At 45.9% G+C, this 25,575-nt stretch overlaps 1 protein-coding gene across 3 annotated transcripts in view; it reads right to left on the reverse strand.

Annotated features, from left to right (window-relative positions):
- Positions 1 to 274: 274 nt before the first annotated feature.
- Positions 275 to 25,575, reverse strand: part of LOC126541973 (semaphorin-2A-like) — a 31,185-nt gene continuing 5,884 nt past the window's right edge. The window contains exons 4-12 of one of the 3 annotated variants that reach the window (XM_055076797.1): positions 24,523 to 24,588; positions 22,966 to 23,089; positions 21,307 to 21,435; positions 20,786 to 20,907; positions 16,264 to 16,372; positions 14,369 to 14,432; positions 4,051 to 4,178; positions 2,331 to 2,476; positions 275 to 1,130 (exon numbers count right to left, since the gene is read on the reverse strand). In XM_055076797.1, coding sequence (XP_054932772.1) covers positions 1,077 to 1,130; positions 2,331 to 2,476; positions 4,051 to 4,178; positions 14,369 to 14,432; positions 16,264 to 16,372; positions 20,786 to 20,907; positions 21,307 to 21,435; positions 22,966 to 23,089; positions 24,523 to 24,588 — 942 coding nt within the window. In that variant the 3' untranslated portion in view covers positions 275 to 1,076. Of the gene's footprint in view, positions 1,131 to 2,330; positions 2,477 to 4,050; positions 4,179 to 14,368; positions 14,433 to 16,263; positions 16,373 to 20,785; positions 20,908 to 21,306; positions 21,436 to 22,965; positions 23,090 to 24,522; positions 24,589 to 25,575 lie in introns of those variants that run through there. The other 2 variants (XM_055076798.1, XM_055076799.2) reach the window with 2 other exon arrangements.

Genomic DNA, 25,575 nt, shown 5'->3' on the forward strand with positions numbered 1-25,575 from the left:
TGGCAAGCGTGCGCGAGGTCTAACCTTCAGTTTTGCGTCGTTTGAGGCTAGTTGAGCATCCAAAACTAGTAGAAATTAGCGAGACTCGACGGCTATGACACCAATAAGCAGAGTGGCCAAAGTTTAATTTCTACGCAAGAGGCCGCGACCAAGCGTAAGCAGACGATGGTCGGCTTCTTCCGGAAGTATGTAATTATTATACAAATTCGAAAGCAGATTTTCGCTTACTTCAGCCTGTTTATTAAACTTTGTCAGTAAACATACGCAGTAACAGTAGGAACGAGCGCAGTGATCTAAGCGTCATTCTTGATAGATATCAGCTATTGGTCAATAGCAGCCACGTATGAGAATCTGCTATATTACGAAATAAAGCGTCCAAAAAAGAGTGAGGAGCAGGCTTCCGTATAAAAGAGAGCGTTTCAGAGAAAAGTGACTTCGTGATCAGCTTGTGAGTTCTACACGCCGCGCACAACTGCAAAACGTGGCTCAGATGTTCACAGCTGCGTATGCTATCCCCGGAGAATGTATTTTCATCACGCCAGAGGGGTGGTCCAGAACCCGTTTCACGTGCATCCAATGCACGAGCGCTTTTACGTTCCAGCCCCATGAAAATGCAGTCGCCGCGACCGAGATTTGATCCCGAAACCTCGTGCTTATAACAGCGCAACGCCGAAGCCACTAAGCAACCACGGCGTACAGCACAACTTTATTTGTCGAACGCATGCAACAACTTCACCATCGCAGTGGACACGCATTCTGAAAGTTAAATGTGCCCGTCATTTCACCAGTACGCAGGCGAGCAAAATTGAGTGGCACCGACTTCATTCAACATCCACGGCTTTGTAATTCCACGTCGAACAATAGTTGATTCGTATAGCCATCATCGAAGCGATCACGTATGTCGAAGAAAAGCAGTTCGTAGCCGTGTCATTAGTGGAGCAGTGGCACTCCATTTTTAGACGATACTTCGTCGGTGGACATTGACGAAGGCTGGTCACACAAACGAAATGCGCCTGAAGGCGTCCCGGTTACGCTAGAAGACTAATATTACCGCACATATTAACAAAAATAAGTCCTTATTGGGCACACGCATCCGCCTTCAGCAATTTCGCCTCGTTGTGGCTGTCGACCTGAAAAAATATGAAATTTTTTTTTCACTTCAGCAGCTTCTCCCGAATATAAAATAAAATCATTCACGCAAGGCAGTACAACGCCTCTTCTCGTCTTTTTCTGTGATTTGTGTTCAGTTACGCGCTGGTCGTAATAAAATAAACCGGAGTTTGCTTTAATATTACCTTATACCTCTATAATAGCTTTGATATGTCTTGAACGTTGAAAGTTTTTTTCACGCAGTCTGACTAAGACTTTCATTACAGATTTCGCCACAAGTTTAAACAATTGCCGCATGCAAGCGCGTCCAGCGACAAAAGGACGATGACAGTCCGGTAAAAGACGGTCAACGTCAAAGCGCAAAACATTGTATACGCATGATAATATCTAACCTGGGTTATATGCCAAAGGAACCACTATGATTTTACACTGCAGCATCGTCAGATTATCACGTGAAAAAATAAAATGCATACTTTCTTGATTATTTACCTTCTCAAGCTTGATGCTATGCCCGAATTCAACGTGCTTTGATTTCTAGCTCCAACAGTAACTGGTTTTATTGATGCCTCGTAGTAGCTTATTTTTCCGTTCAGGTACACAATTTGGCACATTCGGAAATATGTGCCCCAACAAACGTGTACTTCAGTAAATTGAATTCTGGGGTTTTACGTGCCAAAACTACGATTTGATTATGAGGAACGCCGCATTGGGGGACTCCGGATTAATTTTGACCACCAGGGGATCTTTGACGTGCCCCCAATGCACGGGACACGGGCTTTTTTTGCATTGCGACCTCATCGAAATGCGGCAGCCACGACCGGGATTTGATGCCGCGACCTTGTGCTTCGCAGCGCAACATCATAGCCACAAAGACACCGCAGTAGGTGTACTTCATTGTTCCAACAATTGCGTAACCCATTTCAAGACAGACAACCGTCTTCCTAAAACAGCTCTTCTTCCGCCACAACGCATCCAGATTGATACAGGTATCGTTTGGGCAAGGATCAAACATAACTATGGGCAGTTCCTAAACATTGATTTCTGGCAGATTTTAGTCTTGTCAGTTATCGGGCATTAACCTTACGCCTACAGTGAACGACACTACGCACACACGCACACACGCACGCACTGAGCGCACCTGACTGGGCTGCGCCAACCGGTATACACGAAACATACGCCATGTGCTCTGATTTACACTGAGTGTCATTCAGCTCACGCACCGGACCACGTGAGGGAGGCACTTGCTGCCGTCCCATCCGCAAAAGGGGTCCAGGAGGCACGACGGACAGTCCGCGTGCCGCCCTTCGCAGGCGTCCAGGCGGTACTGCCGGACGTCCTCGTCCGAGAACACGTACAGGCTCCGGCGCTGGGAACGACGAGGATGTTAAGCTGCATCTCGATTTTACGATTGATTGTCTGTTTGCTCGTTACTGAGTTATTTAACGTACGTATAGGGGTTATTCACTGACTTCATTGAAGCCGCTGTATAGCCGTACAGCCAGCACGGTGAAAAAGCTGCGTGTTACCTAGATCCGCTTATCTCAAGCAACATACTGGAAACTGTGAATAGGAGTACAGATTGGTGTATCTGGAGTCATTGTGGATACTCCCTATAAATCTAATGAGTTATATGTAACCTTTATGTTTATTTTTACTTTGCTTACTGATATGGCCTTGGGGAGGGGGAGGGGGGAGAATTGTTTACATAACTGTCTTTGCTTTGCTTTTGCTGACTTACACACTTACCGATTTCTTTTACTTTCTTTTATTGAGCGTATGTGGTCCCCAATATTACTACAGCTGCACGTTTACTGCCTTATGAACTATCTACAATGGACACCTGTCACTGCGGCGCAGTGGCTACTACGCTCGATGTTGCGCAAAGCACGAGGTCACGATTTCGATTCCCGGATGGGATGAAATGCAAACATGCTCGTGTACTTAGATTTAGCCGCACGTGACTGAACCCAGCGTGGTCGAAGTTAATCCGGAGTCTTCCATTAACACGACTCCCATAGCCCAAGAGTTCAGCTTTGGGAGGTTAAACGCCACAATCTAAAATTGTCCACAATTATTACCATTTACTAGCCTTTCGGCTATTGACCCAACAGCTTTCCTGCAAGTGACGTTATATTTATACATTAAAATATTAAAAAACACGAGCATGCTTATCTCATATTAGAATGCAGCCAGTGCGGTAGCGGAAAACGAACGCGCGACCTGAGAAAGCCACTGAGCTACCACGACTGGTTATCGTCTCTTTTTAGAACGCAGCTCTTGGGCACCCGTTTCTGCGTTATCGTATCGGCGGCGTCCCTCGGCAGCGCCCCTCGGCGTCCTCCCTCGGCGTAACCGAGCGAACGAGCACAGCGAAAGATGAAAGAGCCAAAGCAGAGCGTAGCGGGAGATGAAAGACGGCGATAGCGAAGAGAGTGGGATGAGGAAAGCGGAGGAAGGTGCATCGGAACCATAAGGCGGAAAGCAGAGGAGGGGCCAGGCGAAAGAGTGAGAAAAAAAGCACAGCGCCTCGCATGGCGTGCTCCACAACGACGAGCGCTACGGGATTGCGCCAGAGTAGCGCGCTGTCGTCTGTTCACCGATGGCCTGCTGCGAGCGCGTCGGCCGATACCATATATGGAAACAAAGCACTGCGTGAGCAGAGGTCTGTCTGCGGCGGCCGTTGTGAATCGCGCCTACGCCTCACCGACGCCCTGCCTATCGCGATCTCCCAATAAGCGAGGAATCGCGCCACACTTCGCTCCGTTTGCGACCGATTCTTCGCGCTAGCCAATATATCACGAAATGAAAACACGCATAGCTGCACTCAAATCTTGCATTAGTAGGTACCGTAATTGTTGGTGAAGCTTATTACTTCCTGCTACTCAAAATAAGGTTTCGAAAGACTATAAAGAGGATAGTAAACCGGCTGTATTTAAATACCTGCACGGAGACCAGCAGCTTCCGCATGGGCTCCGCAGTGACCTTGAACGTGTCCACCAAACGCGCAGGAGGAGGGACTGCGCCCGCGGAGGTGCTTTCTTCCGCCAGCTTCAGTACGGCGCCCTTCTCTTAAAAAAGAAAACAAATAGAAAAGGAGACACATTGTAAATTGATTACATTTACATGATTTTTGCCAGATAGCGCTGGCCGTGTTTTCATAGCCCAGCAACCGCAGCAAACAACTTTCCAATAAATTCTAGCAGGTTTTCATAGGAGGAGCAACCATCTTTTTTGTGGGTCGCGCATTGTATAGGATCTCACGTCGTAACCACCAATCTCCTGCTTGATGCTCAACCCGAATGCTAGGCTGCAGGTCGCATGGTTCCGCAGACGGAATGTCGCACGACTTGATGTTAGCTTTGATTACAAAGATATATATGCCCTGGATCCTGCACAAACTCTAGATCTGTGTGCTCTAGAGTCTGCGCAGGAGTACGTTAATCCAGGTCAATTCCGTAACAGGGGACATTGATCATGAGAAGAAAATTTACAACAGAATAAAATTCGGTTGGAGTGCACACGGTAGGCATTACAAATCCTGACTGGGAGCTTACCACTGTCGTTGAAAAGAAAACTGTACAAGCATTGCATTCTACCGGTGATAGCATATGGGGCAGAAACTTGGATGTTAACAAAGAAGCTCAAGAACAAGTTAAGTACAGCGCAAAGAGCGATGTCACTAAAAAGGCTAGGCGTAACGCTAGGAGACATAAAGAAAGCGGTGCCGATCAGAGAGTAAACGGAGATACCCGATATTCTAGTTGATATATTTAAGAATATGTAGCTGGGCAGGCCATGTATTGCATAACGTGGACCGACCGGTGGACTATTCGAATTGTGGAATGGGTGCCAAGGGAAGGGAAGCTCAGAACATTAGGTGGGCTGATGAAGTTAGAAAATTCGCCGGCACAACCTATAATCCGGAACCTAAATTCGAAAAGTGCCATTCGGATGAGCGCCGTGGTGCAGCTACTTGCCTTGGCCGTAGTGGAATAGGACGCTGCCATAGCGCAATGTGCAGCGTTGCTGTACTCGGACGCTGGTGCACGAGGTAAGAGCACGCCTCGAGGTTTGATTGAGCGGCCTGGTAACGACGAGAATTTCCGCGAAAATCCGGTACGATCTTTGGGATGGACGAGGAGGCAGCGCGTTGTCCGGCACTCGGAAAACAACGCTCGTGGGAAACTCGCTTTTCAATCGCCGCTTGAACTGATGCTACCTGCACCCGGTGTTCTGCTGCCGAGATGCCGGGACTTTCCTACGCGTGCCACCTCACTCGAGCGTATTTGGCGCGCGAGAATCAAGAGGCGAGAGTCGGATAACGAATATGGAATTTCGATGCAATGACCATCACGACATTATGAACGCGAGCGATACAGGCTGTTCTTTTCTTTTTTTTTAGGTGCACGAATTTTTTTTTTAAATGCCTCAGGCATATAGTACAATTCAAACTCTTGATCTATGAGGCGGCCATTACTTCCACGGGAAATCTAAATGCTTAATTGAATTAGTACCATAATTAAAATAATTAAATTCGTATTTAATTATCTTACGGCACATATATTCATCTACGAATTGTAGCTACTTAGTTCCCAAGGCGTATCCACTTGGAGTAAATTTTCAGGACTGCACCAGTTTCGAGATATTCATTTTCAAATTGTCCGACAAAACGCGTTGATGTTTCAGTTACTCTTGCGCTTCAATGCATAAAATAGCATTCCTTTAAAAATGTAACTGGAACGCCAGTGCATTTTGTCGGACATTTTGAAAATCAATTTAGCTACTGCTAAACGACGAGCTGCCCGAGCAGAGGCACAGGGACGCCGACACCAGAATCCACAGGTTCGCACCACCGAAGCAGTAGCCAAGCCCCGCTGTTGAGAAGACCCGACCATGCTCACCAGAGACGTCGTGCATTTCATGAGCCTCGCATTAAGCGCACATTGATCCATATCAATGCAAGTAGTGGGGGACTTCAATATGGATGCAAAGACAAACAAGAACCTCCAACCACTTAAGCGCGAGAACATGCCGTTCATCTCCCTCGTAACTCCTCCCACTGCTATGACGACCTCGTGAAACACTGGCATAGACGTCGTCCTTGATAACCACTCATTGGTGCAGCAAGTCAAACATATGTCCATCCATTTCTCCGACCACAAGGCTTCCTTCATGACAATCAACGACTCGGAGAGAAGTGTTTGTTGAAGAAAGAGCATATGTAGAAAAATAAAAAGCACTCTGCAACTGTACATGCATGCATGTCTCTCTGAAATACTTTGCCTCATATATCGCGAAATCAATGCACCTAAAGAGCTGCGCTCGAATCTCTCGCTACGGAGTATCGTAACCGTCAGTAAATTTTCTGTCGTCGCCGTCACCGCCGTGCTGCCATGGTATCGACAGCGCACGCGGGCCCAACACGCGAGGGTTCAGAGGCGACAGATGCGCGCTGCGTTCAGATGTAAAAAAATGGCAGTGGCTTAGCTCGGCTATGCCAGGATATACGTAGCGAAAGCTAAGGCATAGCATGGTTAGCCTTGGTTGATCTTGATTGCCAGTCCAGGTTAATCTGGTTGTCTAGCTATGTTGCGGCGTTTAGCCAGTCGTTTGGCGCGCTGTTCGTCTGTTTCCTGGGCGATTCGTTTCCTCTTCATCTCGTTCCGCTGTCGATTACAGGCCTCCTCCTGCTTATCAGAATTGTCGCCGTCCATACTGCCGCCTCAACTGTGGTTGCGGCGCACGCAAGCTCTCCTTTTCAATCCTCCGACATGTTATCAGGCATGCGACGCAGCTGGCGAATCGAGCGGAGGCGAGCGCAACGACGAGGAACGCGGAGTGACGTCATACCAAACGGTGGAAGCGGAAAGGCGCGGCGCTGCGCAGCGGCAGAGCACCTGTGGCTCGGTGCTACTAGTGGCGCATGCGCAGTAGTGACTAGGGAGGAAGAAAGAGAGAGACAGAGATAAATATCCGCGGCGAGGCGCGCGTTGTGACATCATGTGCGTGCTCAGAGCACCGCGACGGCGAAATCGCAAGTTCGCGGCCAGTAAAGCTTTCGATTTAAAACGACCGCAGCTGCGCTCGAACGCTGCAGCAAGGCAGCAGCGTTCGATCTCCGCCGTGAAACGCCATAGCTCCCTTTACGCTCCTGAGATTTGCCAACGCCTCCTAGATATGAGCGTAGTGTGCTGAGGAGCTAGCGTTCGTTCCGATTATCTCTGCGCATACCACGTAGCACAGCGACTGGAAAACTCTATGCTGCAAAGTGGGCTTATTCGATTATTCAGTCCCATATGACTATTCTGGACACTGTCAAATTCCGTCATATTGTCGAATTAGATAATGATGGCATTTTAAGCCAATGAGAGAGGCCCACGGCAGCGTCTGATTGGGTCAAAAGGCTGCCATTATCAAATTTGTCACCGTGCCGGAATAGTCATACGGGGCTATCCACAAACCGTTCGCGAATTCTGGTCCGACGAGCTGTGACAGAAGGACATGTCACCGACACGTGACCCAGCTACTGGGGATCATCCGAGGTGTTCCGAGGTTGACACTGTGACCGGAACACTGTCAACACTGTGACCGGAAGTCAATATCCTGTGCTACCGTTTGATCGTAGCTAGACCACCACCACCGTTTTCACAACTACTCCTCAGCAAATTCATTAGAATTCGCTGAGAATATTAATGAATTAGCTGAGACTGAGGCTGCAATATTCCTCCACAACGGAATATCGCAGCCTGAGCGCACAGTACGTGTTTTCAGAGTGAAGTTATAACGCAGTTTACGTCGCGCGCTCTCTTCGTGCTACTTAACTATTATAAGCTAGCTTACCACGTGCGAAATTTAAGCAAAATTCCTACATGAACGTAAACGAAATCACGATCACACTGCGTTGCCGTGCACGCAAGAAGCGCACGCGGATATCACACCAATATGTTATCAAAGCTACTATTTAGGTTAAGAAATCGCAATTACGTTATGCATGTCCTCGAGGCTTGTGACTTCAAAAGGGCCGATCACGTCATAAAGCAAACGCACAAACTCGGCAACATAATAAACGTATCAACATAGGTGAACAGCAATCGGCAAAGTTCCGATTGTATACCACTGCAGCTACCGGCGAAAAACAGCCACATGCAACATATGCTTTCTGGCACACCAGTTTCACTCATCTCAAAGGTTAAATCCACCTCTTTACTAGACAAAGCAATAAGCAAGACAGATTTTGCGAGGCGCAGCAAGAAAAGCAAAGCTGTGCCCCTCATCGCTGAGACTGACTCTCAAATAACACGAAGACTAATGCGACCGCAATTACGCGGCTCATGCAGATCTCGCATGATAACGCAGAAAGCACCGATGTAACTGACGTGATAGCTGAGTGTACATTATCTGTTGGAACATGCAAAGTAAGCAGGAGCACACGGTATCTTTCACAACACGGTAACAGGTGGTGCGTGCGTCCTTTTTAGACAGCCGTCATCTGCTAGCTGCTTGCGCTGCTCCAAACTGAAATTCGCTCAAAACTGCGAGAGTACGCGTACGGTCCATGAAAATCTAACGCGATTCTGGCAGCTCTAGTACTACTGGGCGAAGCTTCCGAAGATGTCTGAGAAAATCGAATGTGGGACAGAAGTCCCAAGGAGTATGACACTGTCAGGGATGAATAATCGAATATGCCAAGTGGCGCACACGCTGGTCTGAACGGAAAAGGCTGTAAAAAATAAATCTAAAACAATGATCCTGCTAAAATAATCTAATAATTACATAGGGCGCTCATAACCGCCGATAGCTTTCCGCCGTCGTGGCTGTAGGTCTCGTCTCAAGAACTATCGCGCTGCGACGCTTGCAACGCCTCTGGCGAGACTCATTACGCCAGCATTGTGGGATGCCTGGCATCTACTGGGGCGCTGCTTCTGCTGCACAGCACAAGTTATCTCTCGTGCTTCTTCACACCGACATGTTGCGTGTATTGTTAGAACACCGTACAAGGAGTTCGAGCGCAGCGCTAAACCTAGCTATCGCTTTCTCTGCTAACGCCCCTCGTGCAGAACTTCCAGCAAAAATTCCAGCAAAAATAAACGGCCCTTTCGCTCTTTGAAAGCGTCGTAGCGACTCACAAACGATATCAAAATGTAAGCCTCAACAAGACAAGACGCGATCATTAGTCACTTGTCGTGTACACCTGTAAAGAGTGCACCGCCGTAACTAGGCAGATCTTGAGGCAAAGCCGCCCTATGGCACACTTTTGAGAAATGGAGCGAGTTCACGTGGACTAAGCAGGGCTCGTGCGAGAAGTGTCTGGAATTCGGCTTCACCGGTGCCCACAGAAGGCGAGAATTAGTCGACAAATAGTTATAATTAACGGTACGAGCGTAATTATCGCCATTATAGTGGAAAATTACCCACATCGCATTATATCCCTGTAAAGGATACACTGCCGTATATATATACATCTTGAGGCAAAGCCGCCGTATGGCACACTTTTGGGAAATTGAGCGAGTTCTCTTGAACTAAGCAAGACTCGCACGAGGCAATGGTGTCTCAAAAGTGGCTTCACCGGTGCCCACAAGAAGTGAGAATGAGCCACAGAGTAGTTATAATTAACGATATGGACGTAATTAGCGCCAATATAGTAAAAAAACAAACATTCGCTATTGCACCATTCACTCCAGGATCGGCCCACCTGCTTTCTTGATCAGAAAAAGAAAGGGTCAACCACAAGTCGACGCTAAAGGAGACAAGGTCGACATTATTGCGCGTTAAATACGATACGAATCATACGAAATGAATGAATAAGTAACATGAAAAAGAGGCAAAGAGAGAATAAAGAGGTATAATCAACATTCAATCGTAGAACTACGACGTACGCCTAGCTTGCCTTCGTTGGCGTCGAGAGTTGACTATTTCTTTTTTAATTTTCTGACTCTGTGTTTTTTTAAACATACTGGTGTTCTACTCCGCATTTATTCTTCATACAGGGGTCTTAGCTAACTTTAGCCACACTTTAAATATATGCAAATGCCACGTAGCTGGACAAAACAGAGGTAATGTTTTACGTCGCTTGGAGATATTCAAACTATGTTGTTTTTTTTTTCCGCGTAATTAGATCATTAGTCCTAATCAATTTCTCAAACATTATACTTAGATTAAAAGTGTCAATGAGAAAATTGTAGAGCAACATGGAAAGCGTCCGATACAGCTTTCTGTTCCTCAATACATGCTACTTAAAGGTGTTTTCCGAGAGTGAAAGAAGCTAGCGAATACACGCAAAGTGCCTTGAGCGGCCATTCGCGCGGCAATTCTGTGTGCATTTGCGGGCTTTTTTCACGCTCAAAAAACATGTTTATGTAGCACGTATTGAGCAACAGAAAGCTGTAGCGCGAGTTTTTCATATCGCTCTACAACTTTCTTGTTAACACTTTTCATCCAACTATAGTATTTGAGAAGTCGATTAATTTATTAAGGCTAATTATCTAATTGGGCGGAATGAAAAACACAGTTCGAGGATCTCCAAGCGATGTTAAACAACGTTACCATTGTTTTGTCGACCTACGTGGCATTTGCACAGTTTTAAACTCTGGCTAAAGTTAGCTGGGACACCCTGTATACTTTCCTGACAGGTTGTCTCCACACAGCCTTGTTCCCTGGGACCTCCTCCTGTAAATTTTAATCCTTGGCTATTTCGTCCGTTCTAGCGATGATTGGAGCAGGAATTTCACCGTCGATACAAATGCACCGGTTCAACAGGGCGCGCATTTTCACGCAAGTGAGTTCAGAAAATTACGCAATCAAACAACAAACGATACCTAAACATACTCACGCCAAAAAATATACGCCTTTTCAGCGCATAATTACGTCTATTCGCTCACATTTACGATCATCTTAAGGTGGCTGCACAATTTTTCGATTTATCTTTTACCGATTGATTGATTGATTGATTGATTGATTGATTGATTGATTGATTGATTGATTGATTGATTGATTGATTGATTGATTGATTGATTGATTGATTGATTGATTGATTGATTGATTGATTGATTGATTGATTGATCTGTGAAACTTGTCAGCTCTACATGTGAAGCGCTAAACAAACCACGAGGAAGATCGGGGCGCTATATCACGAACCGGTGGCCACATAGCAGACAACCCAGGCGCCCCACGTCTCGTTTAGCGTAAACGCGACCAGGGTTCCGAAGGCGACGCCCGAGGATACGTAGAAGGGCCGGTCGTGACGCTGCTTGGGCGTCTGCGTCACCAGCGGGTGTTCGAGCCAAAACTGGGTGTCTACGGTGCTCAGGGTGCGGGGTCCCGGCGGGCAAATCATCCCCGGACGCGGTGACGGCACCTTGCTGATGTGCAACGGCTGGCTCAGCGTGTAGTCACCCCTTTGCACCAGGTTGTAGAAGGTGCTGTTGCCGAGCACACGTTCGAACTCTCGCAGACGGAAAGCGCACACCGCCTAGTCGTGGTGCTCGGTTGTGCCCCACGCACGCCTAACACGCACACGCACACACACATATTCGTTGTCATATTGTCACGCGTCGTCAGTCGCCCGGTTTAGTCCCTACATTTCACAAATTAAGTACAGGCCGACGCTACAACAAGATGACACATGGTCAATGTGTCAGACAAGATGACACGCTCGGTACATGCGTTACAGAACAAGCACATCTGTAACCCAACAGCTACCAGGTAGCTATTGCATGCGGATGCTCGTGCGTTCCACTGCCGGCCACTCGACCACTGTAGGCACACAAGTGTAATTCGCATTGTAGTACGCTGCCTGTGACGTTTCTACGGCGAAGCTATTAATCTGACTATTGAAGCACCCGAAAATGGTACATGCTAGTTTACACGGTTTTCTTAAACAAACTACATAACTCCTGAAGTTTACATCTTGAGAAAATGTGGCGAATAGGGACAGTATGCAGGCAAACTTTGAATATTTGTTAACTGGGGGTAAATGAAAATTGCTAGACCTTCGTTTTCGGCCCGCTTAGAGGCGTTATATGAAACGCTTCAAAAGTTTGTCCGTTTGCCTGAGAGGACTAAAAACAACAGAGATGTTTTCAGGAAATTGAGATCAATCAATATTGACACGTACCGAAAGTTCGAAGTGTGTAGGTTAATTAGATACTTTCAAAATAATTACTCAATTCTTAACGTCACCCAAATTTTATGCGTTGAAAAGTGTGTAGTTGCTTTTGCCCGAACTTCTCGGTTAACTATGTCAGGCATGGTGCTTATATATTCCGTTAAAGTAGTAAGCATGTTGTGTGTGACAAACAATGAATGTCTAATCTGCGTAGATTATTTACAGCCTTTATAGAAAGTTATTTATTCAAGCGTTTTGAAGTATCACGCTCCCGTTATCCGTGATGTTTCGCAGAATCATAAAACAACGGCGAAAGACACTCTCTTCGAATTAAGTGAATATAGGGGGAATGTTAACTGTACTGTGTGGCGGAAATGTTGTGTATCTGGCTTGATACGCGTAGGAAATCGTTAGTGAACCCTGTTTTCCTTTTTTTTCCTACGAGCGATAACCAGGGATGTGCTTTGTTTGTCAGGTGTCCTCGATGAAGTGTACAAGCCAGCTCGTTTATATTCGAAGAAACTAGTGGGAACGTGCTGGGTATGCTGTACGCAAAATGCTATTTCTGTAGGTTGATTACGGCATTTGCAATGACTTACATTTTCAAGTGCCCTGGACCTTTATGACAATGCTGTACGAGCAGCGCAAAACTTTGCAACCTGCTCTGGCTTTACTACAAAGGCCAACAAAACCAAATTCAGCGAAGCTCAACGCAGCCCTATCGGAAATTTGTGTACCAAGCTACACATATGCATCAATTAGTGCCTTTGTAAAAACTTCCTTCGGCTAGTACTCGAGAGTGTCACGCTGCCATCTTCAGGTACGTTTCCCTATGTCCCGAGAGAACTCTACATTATCAAAAAATTACATTTTGTAAAAACGCAGGCCATGTTGACTTCAACGTGTGCCGGGCTTTTCTTATTTGCGGCTCGAGTAAGAGCGTTACAAATAATTATGTAACCCTCGATCTTCCGGCTTTTCTCTGCCTGATAACGAGGAATGTATCTTGTTTCTCCGGTGTCTCCTCGATGCAAATTCCACAAAGGTCAAATTTAACGAAAACTGGTGGAAGGCTGTGGCAAATATTTTTGGAAAGTTACATGGATGGATAAAATACAAATATTCTTTAAAAAATCTTAATCAAGTGTTAGAAGCGTCATGCGACCGCTATCACCTATGTGCCCTACAGTGTGTGTGCACGGTTCGCGCTGGTGAAAAAGCATCATATCTAATTCACTACAAGGAGTTCATCGGGAGCGCTCTGCGATTAAACGATTTCCCATATAGCCGGGAGCGAAAGGAGGAGAACTCGCTCTCGCTCTTTCTCGCTCTTTCTAATTGAATACTTGCGAACGGCACGAAGGGAACTGGTGAAGAGTAGACGACAAGAACGCAGACTAACACCCTTTACTTGAAAATACATATGTATATATTGGGTGAAGACGCACAAATAGCCGAATTCGATAAATTACGACAGAAAAAAAAAAGCTACATAACAAGGTAGAATGATAGTCGGAGCACACAGTACTGTCCCCTTTTGATGAGAGTGACAGAAATGTCTGCTCTAGTTATCATTATCTTCTATTACTCAATGGTAGACTGAGCGCATAGTTTAGATGTTTAATACAAAAAACACTGTTCAGGAAAAACATGAACACTGTTCAAGATTTCAAATTGTACAGTCAGATTACTGATTTAAACATGGTACTATATCCAGCGATGCTACTACACGTGTGGCTTTCTAGCTGTCGCTGCATAGCGAAAGAACGTTGCCTATAAGTTTATTAGCACTATGTCGTCCGCATACATTAGTCCAGTTGCCCCCTGTTACACCAGCTGCCTCTAGAGAGACCATTGTTTGTCTCGGTACCTCAGTACCCACGTCGTCTGCGCGCTGCGTGGAACATCACGTCTTTCCATCGCTATTCGCACATCGTCTATCGGCCACACGGTCCGGAACGTGACGGTTCCTCTCCTCCGTGGCTCTATTTATGACGGAGATTTACCTCGCTAAAACCCTATTGTCAGTCCTCTCGGCAAGATGAACCAACTGGCATATATAATTATGTTTTTTGGTTTCGAGAAACAGCTACGTCATTTACGCGCATGCGGTCAAACGAGTATACGTAAAACTACTGCAGCGGTTTCACTCACGTGACGGTGACGAAGGCTCCAAAGAGCACGCCGTTCTCCAAATCGGGAACCCAGTGAGAAGCGTCTGCGATGACGACGAAGAGGATACCAAAGGAGATTAGGTCAGTTAATCAATTGTAAATGGTCGAATGGGACTTCACTATGGCGCGATTACCTTTCCAAACGCTATGGCCAACCACAGCCGCAGTTGCCATACCCCAGTATATACCAGCCTTAACATTTCAGTAAATCGTTGTTCTTTTTTATCGTTTCAAAGAAAGCTCTCTTGGTGACGACATAATTGCATGTGGCCTGCTGTCAGTCCGAATGAGCGCCAGCTCAAAAGCACGGAGGGGAGAGGAAGCATATGTGCGCATTATACCTGCGCGTAAGAAATCAAAACGTGTTCTCTTATGCCAATGGAAATAAAACTTATCGACGTATTCACGAATGAGCTTCGACTGCAAACTCTTCTACGGCTCCACCAAGTTAACAATAATGATGATGATGAAGCTCTTCATGGTCATCCCCTTCGATACGGGTCGGCGAAAATCTGTCTTGATCTAATCATGTTTAAATCCGATATCGCCGTCTAGCATATTGCCATATTTTGCTTATCCCCTTCAGTCACGGCGTACACGTTTGTAGACGCGACTTATTTTTGCCATTACTGTGCAGTGGTTGCAAGGAATAGACAACAAACATTAAACTTTCGGTAACTTAAACGTTCTGCTTTCTTAAAGTGCACCCATTTCACTTCTGAGTGAAAAGTATCGCGTCTGACGACCACTTTGGTGAAGGCACAACCATATTTGACTAGATGTTTGGAGTGGGAGGTTTCGGTAGTTATTGCGAAGTATTTTCCTCTTTTTGTAATGCTGGCACTCAATAATTACCCTTTGCGTGTAATTCTAGTGGGTGATTCAATATTTTTAATGAAGAAACGTAGCATGACTGACTGTACAATATATGAATATTTAATTACTATGTAATTATGATGGGTCTGTATAAAATGCACAGAGTTATTCTCATCACACATTGACTTGGTTTCTGTAGAGTCTCCAGCATCTTGGCATAAAAGCATCTAAATTTCACGCAATTATCGACAGTTGATCGTAATTCGTGACTGAAGGGGGTTATCGCGACTGCTGACCGGTTGATGCTTCCATGCACTTAGAATCCCAATGCTCCTGGAAGGTAGACGTTCCTATCGAATGGAGCAGAGCGCCGTCCCTTGGCTGAAGAGGACGCTGTGTTTCAATAAGCACAACCTCCAAGGTCTTGCGGGGAGCGGTGCGCGTCACCCAATATGTTGCATTAGCACTTCTGAATAATTCCGACGGCGAGTAGTTGCCTGAAAAAAAACCTATGCGCACCCCAGTGGATTTGAGCAGACGTCAGCAGCTCCTGATTACATGATTTTTCAACCGGCATCACCATGAAGTATTGCTTAAGCGCAATTATCACGTCATTCGAGGAGGGACGTTGTCATCCGTATTCTTGCTGACTGGAGGAATGTTATAGAATACGGGCGTTACTAAGGGCGCGCTTTCCCACTTCCACTCAAAGAAGCACTTACGACGCGTATGAGTAATCGCTTCAGACATGTCATTAGTCAAAACTGTTATCTGTAGTACACAACATAAATCTGTGTGGCGGTGCTACGCATCCCAGCAGGGATTTTATTTATTTATTTATTTATTTATTTATTTATTTATTTATTTATTTATTTATTTATTTATTTATTTACCGCGCACCGTGGCAACGCACGACACCACATGATGATGCATCCTGATACTGCTCAGAAGAAAAGCAAGTGAAAGCAACGACACATATATTGAATGAATCAAAGTATCTGCAGCGGAAAGTTGACGTAGGTTGACTTATGGTGTTACACGCAGGTACGCCCTACTTACATATTTCGTTGAAGATGAAATTGGCTGCAGTAATGTCGTCGCATTGAAGGCGGGTCTTCATCAATGTGGACCACGGGTCAGCAGACCGTGTGCTGACGCCAACCTCGTTCTGTTCGTTAAAAAAATAAGAACAGTTACCAAGGAACGGCTCGTATGAAAAAACAACACAAGACTAGAGTGTGTCTTGTGGCACAATTGGGGCGCTATAACATAAAGTTATTCCAATTCTGCTATCAGCCCTTCGCGATTTGTCAAAAACTTTTTGGACCACCCCCAATTCACCTGTCTGTCACGCGACGTCACAAAAACCACGGTACCTCCCCATCTGATATGATGTGTACCCAATTATTATGCATGATTTGACCGAAAAAAGAAAAACAGTTATTTCTGATTCCACGCCTTCTCGCCATTAGCCCCCTGCTATTGGTCAAAAGTATTCGGGCTGCACCCACTTCCTCTGCCTGTCACGCGACGTCACAAAACCTTGAAAACTCACCGCGTCGAAATAACGTCTACGCATTAAAGATGCATTAATATGCCGAACAAAACTTAATTTTCTTCTGAATAGCTGAAGGCTGCCCCGTTCCGAAAGGAATAAAAGATGGCTGCCGCCGATCGCTCAGGCGCTGGCTACTCGCAATTGTCGGAGAGCATGGGTTTCTTTTCGTAAAATAAACTTCTTGCTTGGCCGTGTAACGTTCTTGAGCACTTTCGGCACGTTTACTACCTCATTCTGCCAACTCTACTTTGCTGAGGATCCGTTTTAGCGTCATTCTTAACTTTCCGTTGCATGCCGCCGCGATTTTCGACCAAACACCGCAAGCTAAGTAAGGGAAAGCGGACCAATTGCAGATGCCGGCACCACCCTCTTCACCCGGTTATCGATTTTCAGTACACTGGCTCGGCCCCATCGAATGCCCTTCCATTTGAGCGTGCTCCTCGCCTCTTGTCAGCCAATTAGACGAGACCAGCCGGTCAGTGTAGGCGATGTTATTCGTTTTTCAAGCAAACAAAAGTGACCTCCTATAAACGAGGAGAGAGTTTGATTGGTCTGTTCAGACAACCCTGCGGGTGACCGCCCGGTGCTTGCGTCGGGGGTTACGCAAATTTGACGTCAGGAGATTGGAATAAAAACATATTGGAACAGTTTTACGTTATAGCTAGGGCCCTTGTTTCAGAGGTGCTTTTTTTTTTTTTTTCATGATGGCGCGTAAGTGGACAGCTACAATGGTGTGAACTGTGTCAGCAACAGGGCGATTGCAAATTAGATATGCAATTTTCTTATATACACTTATCATCTAATTATTATATTTCAGAAGTGGATCAATTTATTAAAGCTAATTGTGTAATTATAGCGGAATGCAAAAAATATCCAAGCGACGGCAAACAACATTACCTTGGTTGTGTCCAGTTACGTGGCAGTTTCATATTGTTAGATCTCGGTGCATGATAATTGGGACAGAATGTATATGCTTCCCCATTAGCAAACAATACAAAGGACAACGGTACAAAACAGCTAATATATCTTTTTTTTTTTTCTACGCTCGAAACCGAAATGAAGGAACGATTAATACAACGTGGCGTACAGACTGAACTGAAAACTGCACCCGAAAGGGCGTGAACAGGAAAGCGTGCCTTAGGGAGGGGGATTAAGTGCAGTTTAGTCTCTGACTTCGCAGTTGAAAGTTCTATTCCTAGCTACGTAGCGTCATTCTACTTATCGCGCTTTTGGCGCCCCTCGAAAACTGCCCCTGCTCGCATAAAAGCAGCTGGTTCCCTCACAAAAAAAGAATAGTTGCGATGAAGAGTTAACTCCTTCCCTCCGTTTCACGGGAGGAAAGGAACACAGCGTCACAGCAAGTCACCACTGCTGCTGCTGCTGCCCCGTCAACGTACTTGGCACTGCCGGTATAACAGCAATCAGTGAACGTCATAACCAACCGGCGGCAGGGTCGTCTCGGCATTCTCAAGAAATCTTCGACTCGAAGCTGCTCCTTCACTCCACCGATTTGAGCACAGCGCCGTCCCTTAATTCATCGAGGCACTAAACATTCCAGTCCCCCCGGACGAACTAGAAACGCGGTGGAGAGCCGCACTGACTAGCTCAGATTTTCATGACCAACTTTGGGCCATCTAGCAAGCCCGGGAAGCTACGGAGAGACAGGGTCTCTCTGCTATCCCCAGCGCGGCCTAGACCCATGCCATTAATTTCAGGATATATAATAAAGTTGTCACACACACATACATAAACATGCCAAGAATTGCCATGGCTGCTCATGAAGCGCAGTGGCCACAGTGCAAGGCGACATAGGTTGGGCTTCCTTCGCAGTCAGAGAATCATAGATCGAAATTACTATTGAAGGAAGACTAAGGAACGTGCATGAAAAGAAATGGCCGGCTAAAGTGCATAAATATCTGTACTTCAAGAGCGTAGGAAAGGAATGACAGACGTCAAGAAAGTTAGCAACCAAGCACAGAGTAATTGGAAGTGTAAATGGACAACCGAGAGCTAAAAGAAAAAGGAAAGTCAGAGAAACGGGAACGGTAAACTGGATTCAAAGGACGGAAATAAAAAAGACCATGGAGATTTAAAAAACGGCAAGAAAGAACTCAGGTGATAAAACCTGTATGATAACGCAAGCGGCGGCGTCTTTCTACTTGAGGCCCGAGCTGGTTGCCTAAAGATAAGAACATACCGGAGCAAATATGTTCCACAGGATGAGACGTGTGTGCTGCAAGAAAAGATCAAAAACGACATGAAATGCCAGGATATTCACCCAGCAAGGCCCGTAGGGTACGTCCACTTTACAGAAGCGTTGGGATTTAAAGCAGATGGAAGGAATAACTGGTCGGCAGTAACGTACGTTTAGAGTATACTGATCGAAAAAAAAAAGCAGAGAAGAGGAGCGCTATAGCGTAAAACTATTCGAAACTTTTCTATTCCAATTCTGTAATCAGCCTTTCGCGATTGGTCAAAAACTTTTTGAACCACCCCCAATTCACCTGTCTGTCACGACACGTCACGAAAACCGCGATAGCTCCCCATCTGATATGACGTATGCACACTTATTATGCATGATTTGACCGAACAAAAGAAACATAGTTATTTCTGATTCGATGCCTTTTCGCCATTAGCCCTCGGTTATTGGTCAAAACTTTTCGGGCTGCACCCACTTCACCTGCCTGTCACGCGACGTCACAAAACCGCAGAAACTCACCGCGTCAAAGTGACGTGTACGCGTTAAAGATTCATTATTATGCCGAACGAAACTGAATTTTCTTCTCAATAGCAGCAGGCTGCCCCGTTCCGAAAGGAATAAAAGATCGGTGCCGTCGACCGCTCTTGCAGTGGCTACTGGCACGTGCCGGAGAGCATGGGTTTATTTGCGTGTAATAAAACTTCTTTCATTGCCGTGTAACGTTTTCGAGCACTTTCAGAATGTTTACGACCTCGTTCTGCCAACTCCTCTAAAACGGATCTGAGGATCCGTTTTAGCGTCATTCTTGAGCTTCCGTTGCATGCCGTCGCGACTTTCGACCAGCCACCACAATATAAGTAAGGGAAAGCGGACCAATCGCAGGTGCCGGCACCACCCTCTTCATCCGGTTATCGATTTTCAGTGCAGTGGCTCGGCCCCATCGCGTCCGTCTTCACGTGAGCGTGCTCCTGGCCTATTGTCAGCCAATTAGATAAGACAAGCCGCTGAGTGTAGGCAATGTTATTCGTCTTTCAAGCAAATAAAAGTGACCTCCTATGAACGAGGAGAGCTTTCGAGTGGTCTGTCCAGACAACCATGTGGGTTACCGCCCGATGCTTGCGTCGGTGGTTTCGCAAAATTGAGGTCAGGAGATTGGAATAAAAACATATTGGAATTGTTTTACGTTATAGGACCCGATATTTGTAGAACCGGAGTCATTGCAATCGTATATAAGGGTAATATACGGTAACAGAGATTTTAAATACGAAAGTTAAGATCGGGATCGGATAGGCAAAAGGCTAGATGGAGCTAGAAGTAGTAAAACCTGACTAATTAAGACAGTCTATGTGACTGTTTGCCTCCGCCCCGTTTCCAAGGGAATAATATTAATAATAATAATAATAATAATAATAATAATAATAATAATAATAATAATAATAATAATAATAATAATAATAATAATAATAATCTGAATCGAGGTGGAGTGTACGTAGAGTGGAAGAACTTTCTAGCATACGAGAGTGACACTGCCACCCATTGGTTATATCAAGGGATTTAACATCCCAAAGCGGCACTCGATCGTACGAGGGACTCTGTAGTTGAGGGCACCGAAACAATTTTGACCATGCGGGGTTTCCTGACGTTCACTATTGTATTCAGTCTGAATTATGCCACCGCGAATTAAACCTGCAGCCTCGTGAACCTGCGACATCGCAGTTACTGGGCCTCCGCGGCTGGTTAGCAGAGAAGAGGTGCCGCTTGAAACATTCCGATCGGCCTCGTCAGCAAGGCACCGCGTGTGACGTGCGTTATTGGGTGCGCACCTTGCAGAGGCGTGCCAGCGTCGAAACGTTTCTGGCTCCGCACGCCTTGCGCTCGATTCCTTCCTCGCGGAACACGAAGTAGGCGTGCTCGGCCGTCGAGAAGGCGTCTACCACGTGGGGCTCTGCGACAGAGAAACAAGAACAAACAGCAATGAGTGCGACCGACGCAAGGTGCGCCCAAAGTGTGAATTGTCGAGTACGAGATGCAAACCAAGATGAAAGCGCACGCTCACTTCGGGTATGACGTCATCGAGGAAAACGATTAAACACCATGCTTTGTGGTAAAATGAAGAATTGTGATCGAGCTATATATAGATGTCGCCTGCGTGCCTATTTGGACACGGCACCTTGAAGCAGGCCTCCCTGTTGGAATGTACGGGCTCTCAGCCTTCCCACTTGCAGCCACCGAGTCAATGCGGTGGCCTCCCTAATAGGGGCCAGTTGTTTGACGTGTCGGCACGGGATGTACATTGCGCGTGGCATAAGATATCAGCGCCCGATGAGCTCACAGTCGTACTCACTTTGAACGCCGCGCGTGTCCGTGGAGCGCAGCAGAAATCCGCTCGGGGTTAGCCGGAAGAAGCCGTACTGGTCTGTCGGCAGCACGGTCAGGGCCACCACGCACGAGCTGCCACTCGTGGGCGCGTCGTCTGCGTGGAGAAACGGGTGCTAAAGGATAAACCAGAATACATAGAACCAGATGCATAGCAATCACCAAGGCGGAGGAAGATTACAGGAATCGAAACTTGCCATCCACCAAGCCTGTACGAGTTTTTTCCGTTCCTACTTCAGGAATCAAACTCCCAAATGTTCGTTTCCTGGGTTTTCTCAATGCCAAGTGAGCTATCAAGAAGAGCAACAGATAGCAAGCAGAGCGTTGGCGAATTAATCGCCAGGGCACAAACAAATGACATTTGGTCGGATTCTCTTCGTAGCTACGTGCTACTCTATCATTCATTAATTTATTGATTGATTTTGACTTATGCATTTCGTACAAAAGAAAATGCAGGGAACACAGACACAAATGCTTGTCATGTGACCGGGTTCATTCTGCAAGGCAAACGCTAGGAGATCGTGTTTAACGAGTTCGCGCTCATGAAATAAATGACAAAGCGTGCTACGCGTGACAATGTAAACGCAAACGTAACACGATGATTAACCGTGGTCACAACATAAGCCCTCAAATTCTTCACGGAACAAAATAAACACTGCAACGCACAGTAACAAAAGTTCAAACACATTTTTTGAAAAGAATTAAGATGTAGCCTTCGCACAAGAATGTCACCAGTTGAAATACATATAAAACGTATAAATCGTTTTCCGAGATAACCCCTTGGCGGATTTTAATGAAGTTTGTTAAAATAAAGAGAGAAAGTTACATTTAGTGACTGTAGCAAGCGGATTTTCGATTTAGGGCTTGCATATTTTTACAAAGAATGGCCAAAAATTCATAATTTTGGCAAAAGATTGAGGCCATAGGTTTACAAATCCTTAGCTCTGCACTAAAAATAAATATCACCGTTTTGAAAACTGCATCCGTTAGAGCATCTAAAGCGGACAAATTTTGTTAATAATTTACAACTTACGTCGATTTGTTTCAGTGTTCAGAAGGGTTTTGCAAGTCTTATTCACAAATTAGTAATATATTTTCGACCGAGTTCAGCCGGAATTTTTCTTTCTTGTTGAAGATTGCAAAATAAAACTGAAGTGGCAAGTTTACCACTCTATATAGCTCAGTAGTAAATAATGATAATATATAAAAATTTTCCGCCTTTGATGCTCCAACAGGTGCAGTTTACATAACTGCGACGCCTGTTTTTGGTGCCGAGTTACTAATTTGCAAACTTAGTGCTTCTTTTTTTTTTCGAAGTTGCCCATTTTCGACAACTTCTGTAAAAACCAGAAGGTCCTAAATCAAGATTTTTTTTCTAGAGTTGTGAGAGCTGATTTTTCTCTCAAACGCAACAAATTTCATTCAAATTGGTCAAGCGGTTGTCTCATGAGAGCATCTCTGTATTATTTGTTCTTTTACGTATATTTCAATAGGCAAATCGATCTTGGCTACTAGCTAAAACGCTCTCTTACGCCTTCGAGCCGAGCCTTCACCATCGCATCCACACACATGCACAAATGTGGCAATAAGACACATTTTCACCCAATCAGCAGGCGCGCGCACTCACCCAGCCACAACGTCCGAGAGCTCTGGTGGAGGTAGTTGGGGCAGCGACCCTGCGCCTCATTCGATGTGTTGATTCCCAGTACGGGCACCTGGCTGGCCGCCGGCACCAGGGTGAGGTCTGCAGCCTGCGGAGCCTCGCGAGACGGCACGGGAAGTAAGCACAAAGGGGCCGAAACAGACCGACACGTTGTGCTGGAGGTCGCTCCGAAAAGACGGCTGCCCAGTCTATCACGACTAAACGAACTTGCCGGTAAAAGTCTGTTTACATCTATTATACGGTAGCCTTTGGCGCAAACTAAACGCGCATGCCTCGACCACAGAACACAACTGAACTAAACAGGGAAATCCTCAGTCTGGGGCCGTCGTTTCGACAAGCAAAACGTGAGTCCAGTTGCCGAAGCGTTGGCTCCACGCTGAAGCTTCCCTTGCTCGCCCCACTGTGAATCAGTTGAAGTGTACAAGACAGCTGTACTCTTAAGAACCCGCGTGTCCTTTTTTGGGCGAAATACTACAAAATTAAGGTATGAAATATTAAGGTAGCCACCGGCTATTAGACAGGAAGACATCCAAAAAAGCGCATCACACATCAACGACAGCGACTACCTTCGCCTGAAGTCGCATGTCGAGAATCCGGTTGCGCACAAGGCTTAAACAAAACGTAAATCCATTTAAAGACAACCTGCGACGACGAAGACAGGTCCGTCCTGCCGAATGTGCGTCCGCCATTCAACGGCAATTTGTCCTGCTTTTGTATGCTAGGAGAAATTACACGACCTCATACAGCCTCGCAGTGAAATCTCGGGTGCATATACGTTTAAACTCATCCTGCGACTGACCGAAAATTCGGGATAGATTGTCGCTACGCTTCACGCTAGTCATGTGGCAGTGCGTGTAACGAGACAGATTCAGGCTGCGATTGAAACGTGGAGCCATACGCATCTGCACTTGCCAATCCGTGGGCGCCCTGGTGTTAGTGCCGCAGATGTAGCGCGTGCTTCCGTCCCGTATCCGCTGCACCACGCGGATGTGGTTGCGGCAGTCCACGTCTTTGCCCAGCTGCGGTCAGCCAGGTCGAGCGGCTGCTCACGCAGTTTGACACGATTTGAAGGGCGCTTCGCTTATACACGGCGCGCAACGTTCCAATGAACAGACGCAAAATTCTAGTTTCCAGGCATTTGCCTAGATCCGATTTCCTACAACTAGCACGTTCTGAAACAGCCTTGCATGACGTGCAGTCGACGGTCGAGCGACAAGAGTAAGAAGCAATGAATGAATGAATCATATTGATTCATTAAGAATGGCGCTAAGGCCTCTTGGAAAGAAAGGCGAGGCAATTGAAGAGAATAGCTCATAACTTGCAGTTGGCTCTGACCTTCTGCACGAAAGACCAGTTCCGTAGTGAACTCTATACGCGACAGTTCAAGGCAACGAAACGTTTCTCCGCCTTCACGCACACCGCTTAGCCTCGGCGCTTACCAAAACTACGGATGCATGTCTATACTCCATGGAAGATGACGTACAAGACCGAGCGTTCAAACCAACAATAACTTTTACGTACCCGATGTTGTCCCCTGTAGACGCCACACTTGTTGACGTTGTCGCTTGGAGCCATCAAATCAAGCTCCTGCATAAATGGCGTTTGGTGCAAAATGTAACCTGATACGAAACGGTGAACATACTCGTACTCGTACGCCATACAATATAAACGTACATATACTCATGTCCTCTTGAAGCACGACGAATGATGTAGGCAACTTTCTAATTGTCTGCTGTACGATGTTGCTTTAGGCCATTCAAAAATATACTTTCTGATACTTTTGAGTCGAACAAACTTTTTTTTTTTCATCGCCGGTAACAGTCAACGTTGATCTGCCTTGTTAAGTGCAGTTAAGGAAATAGCGCAAATTACCTGTTTGAAAAATTACATTGTCCCGATAGGTAATAGAAACAGTTTACTATCTTTTTCAATTATTCCCTTTCCGGCACTTATTTCGATAGCGAAATTGAACCAGAGCAGTAGTGAAGACCTGTTTACTATCACCATAAGAAATACCACATACCGTAAGATTTATGGCAAGGGTGTCGAACCAGAAAATTTTAAGTTCGGTTCGGGTTCGGGTTTAACGCGCTCCGATTTCGTTCCGGTTCAGTGCCGGCTGAGAGAAATAAAATTTTATAACGGTTTGCGAACAGGTTCGGCACAGTAAACTAAGGCACACTCCTAAGATGGCCACGCGCTACGCAGGGCTATTGTCCGCATTGTGCGTGCCCAGGTATTGTCAGGAGGTAGAAGGAACAGGCTTCCTGCTCATGACCCCAGTAAAATATGAAAGGGGCATTCGAATAGCGAAATTTCATAATCGAGTCGAATGCGAATATTCGAGAAAACGACCGTCGAACGTCGAATCAAATATCAAATACTCAGTATTTCTATTTAAAGAAAAGTGAAAGTGAAAAGGAAGGTATTGTCGAGTCTGTTCGGCAACAAAGGGCTCGTTTACATTATTTGATGCATATACCCCAGATTTCATGCAACACGACCACATCTGGTGAAAGATAATAAAAGTAACGAAAGAGATTAAGGGCAGCTCCCAGATGCATTCAGTAGCGT

Source organism: Dermacentor andersoni, chromosome 2 (assembly GCF_023375885.2).
Source record: "Dermacentor andersoni chromosome 2, qqDerAnde1_hic_scaffold, whole genome shotgun sequence".
In the NCBI taxonomy this organism is placed as follows: Eukaryota; Metazoa; Arthropoda; class Arachnida; order Ixodida; family Ixodidae; genus Dermacentor; species Dermacentor andersoni.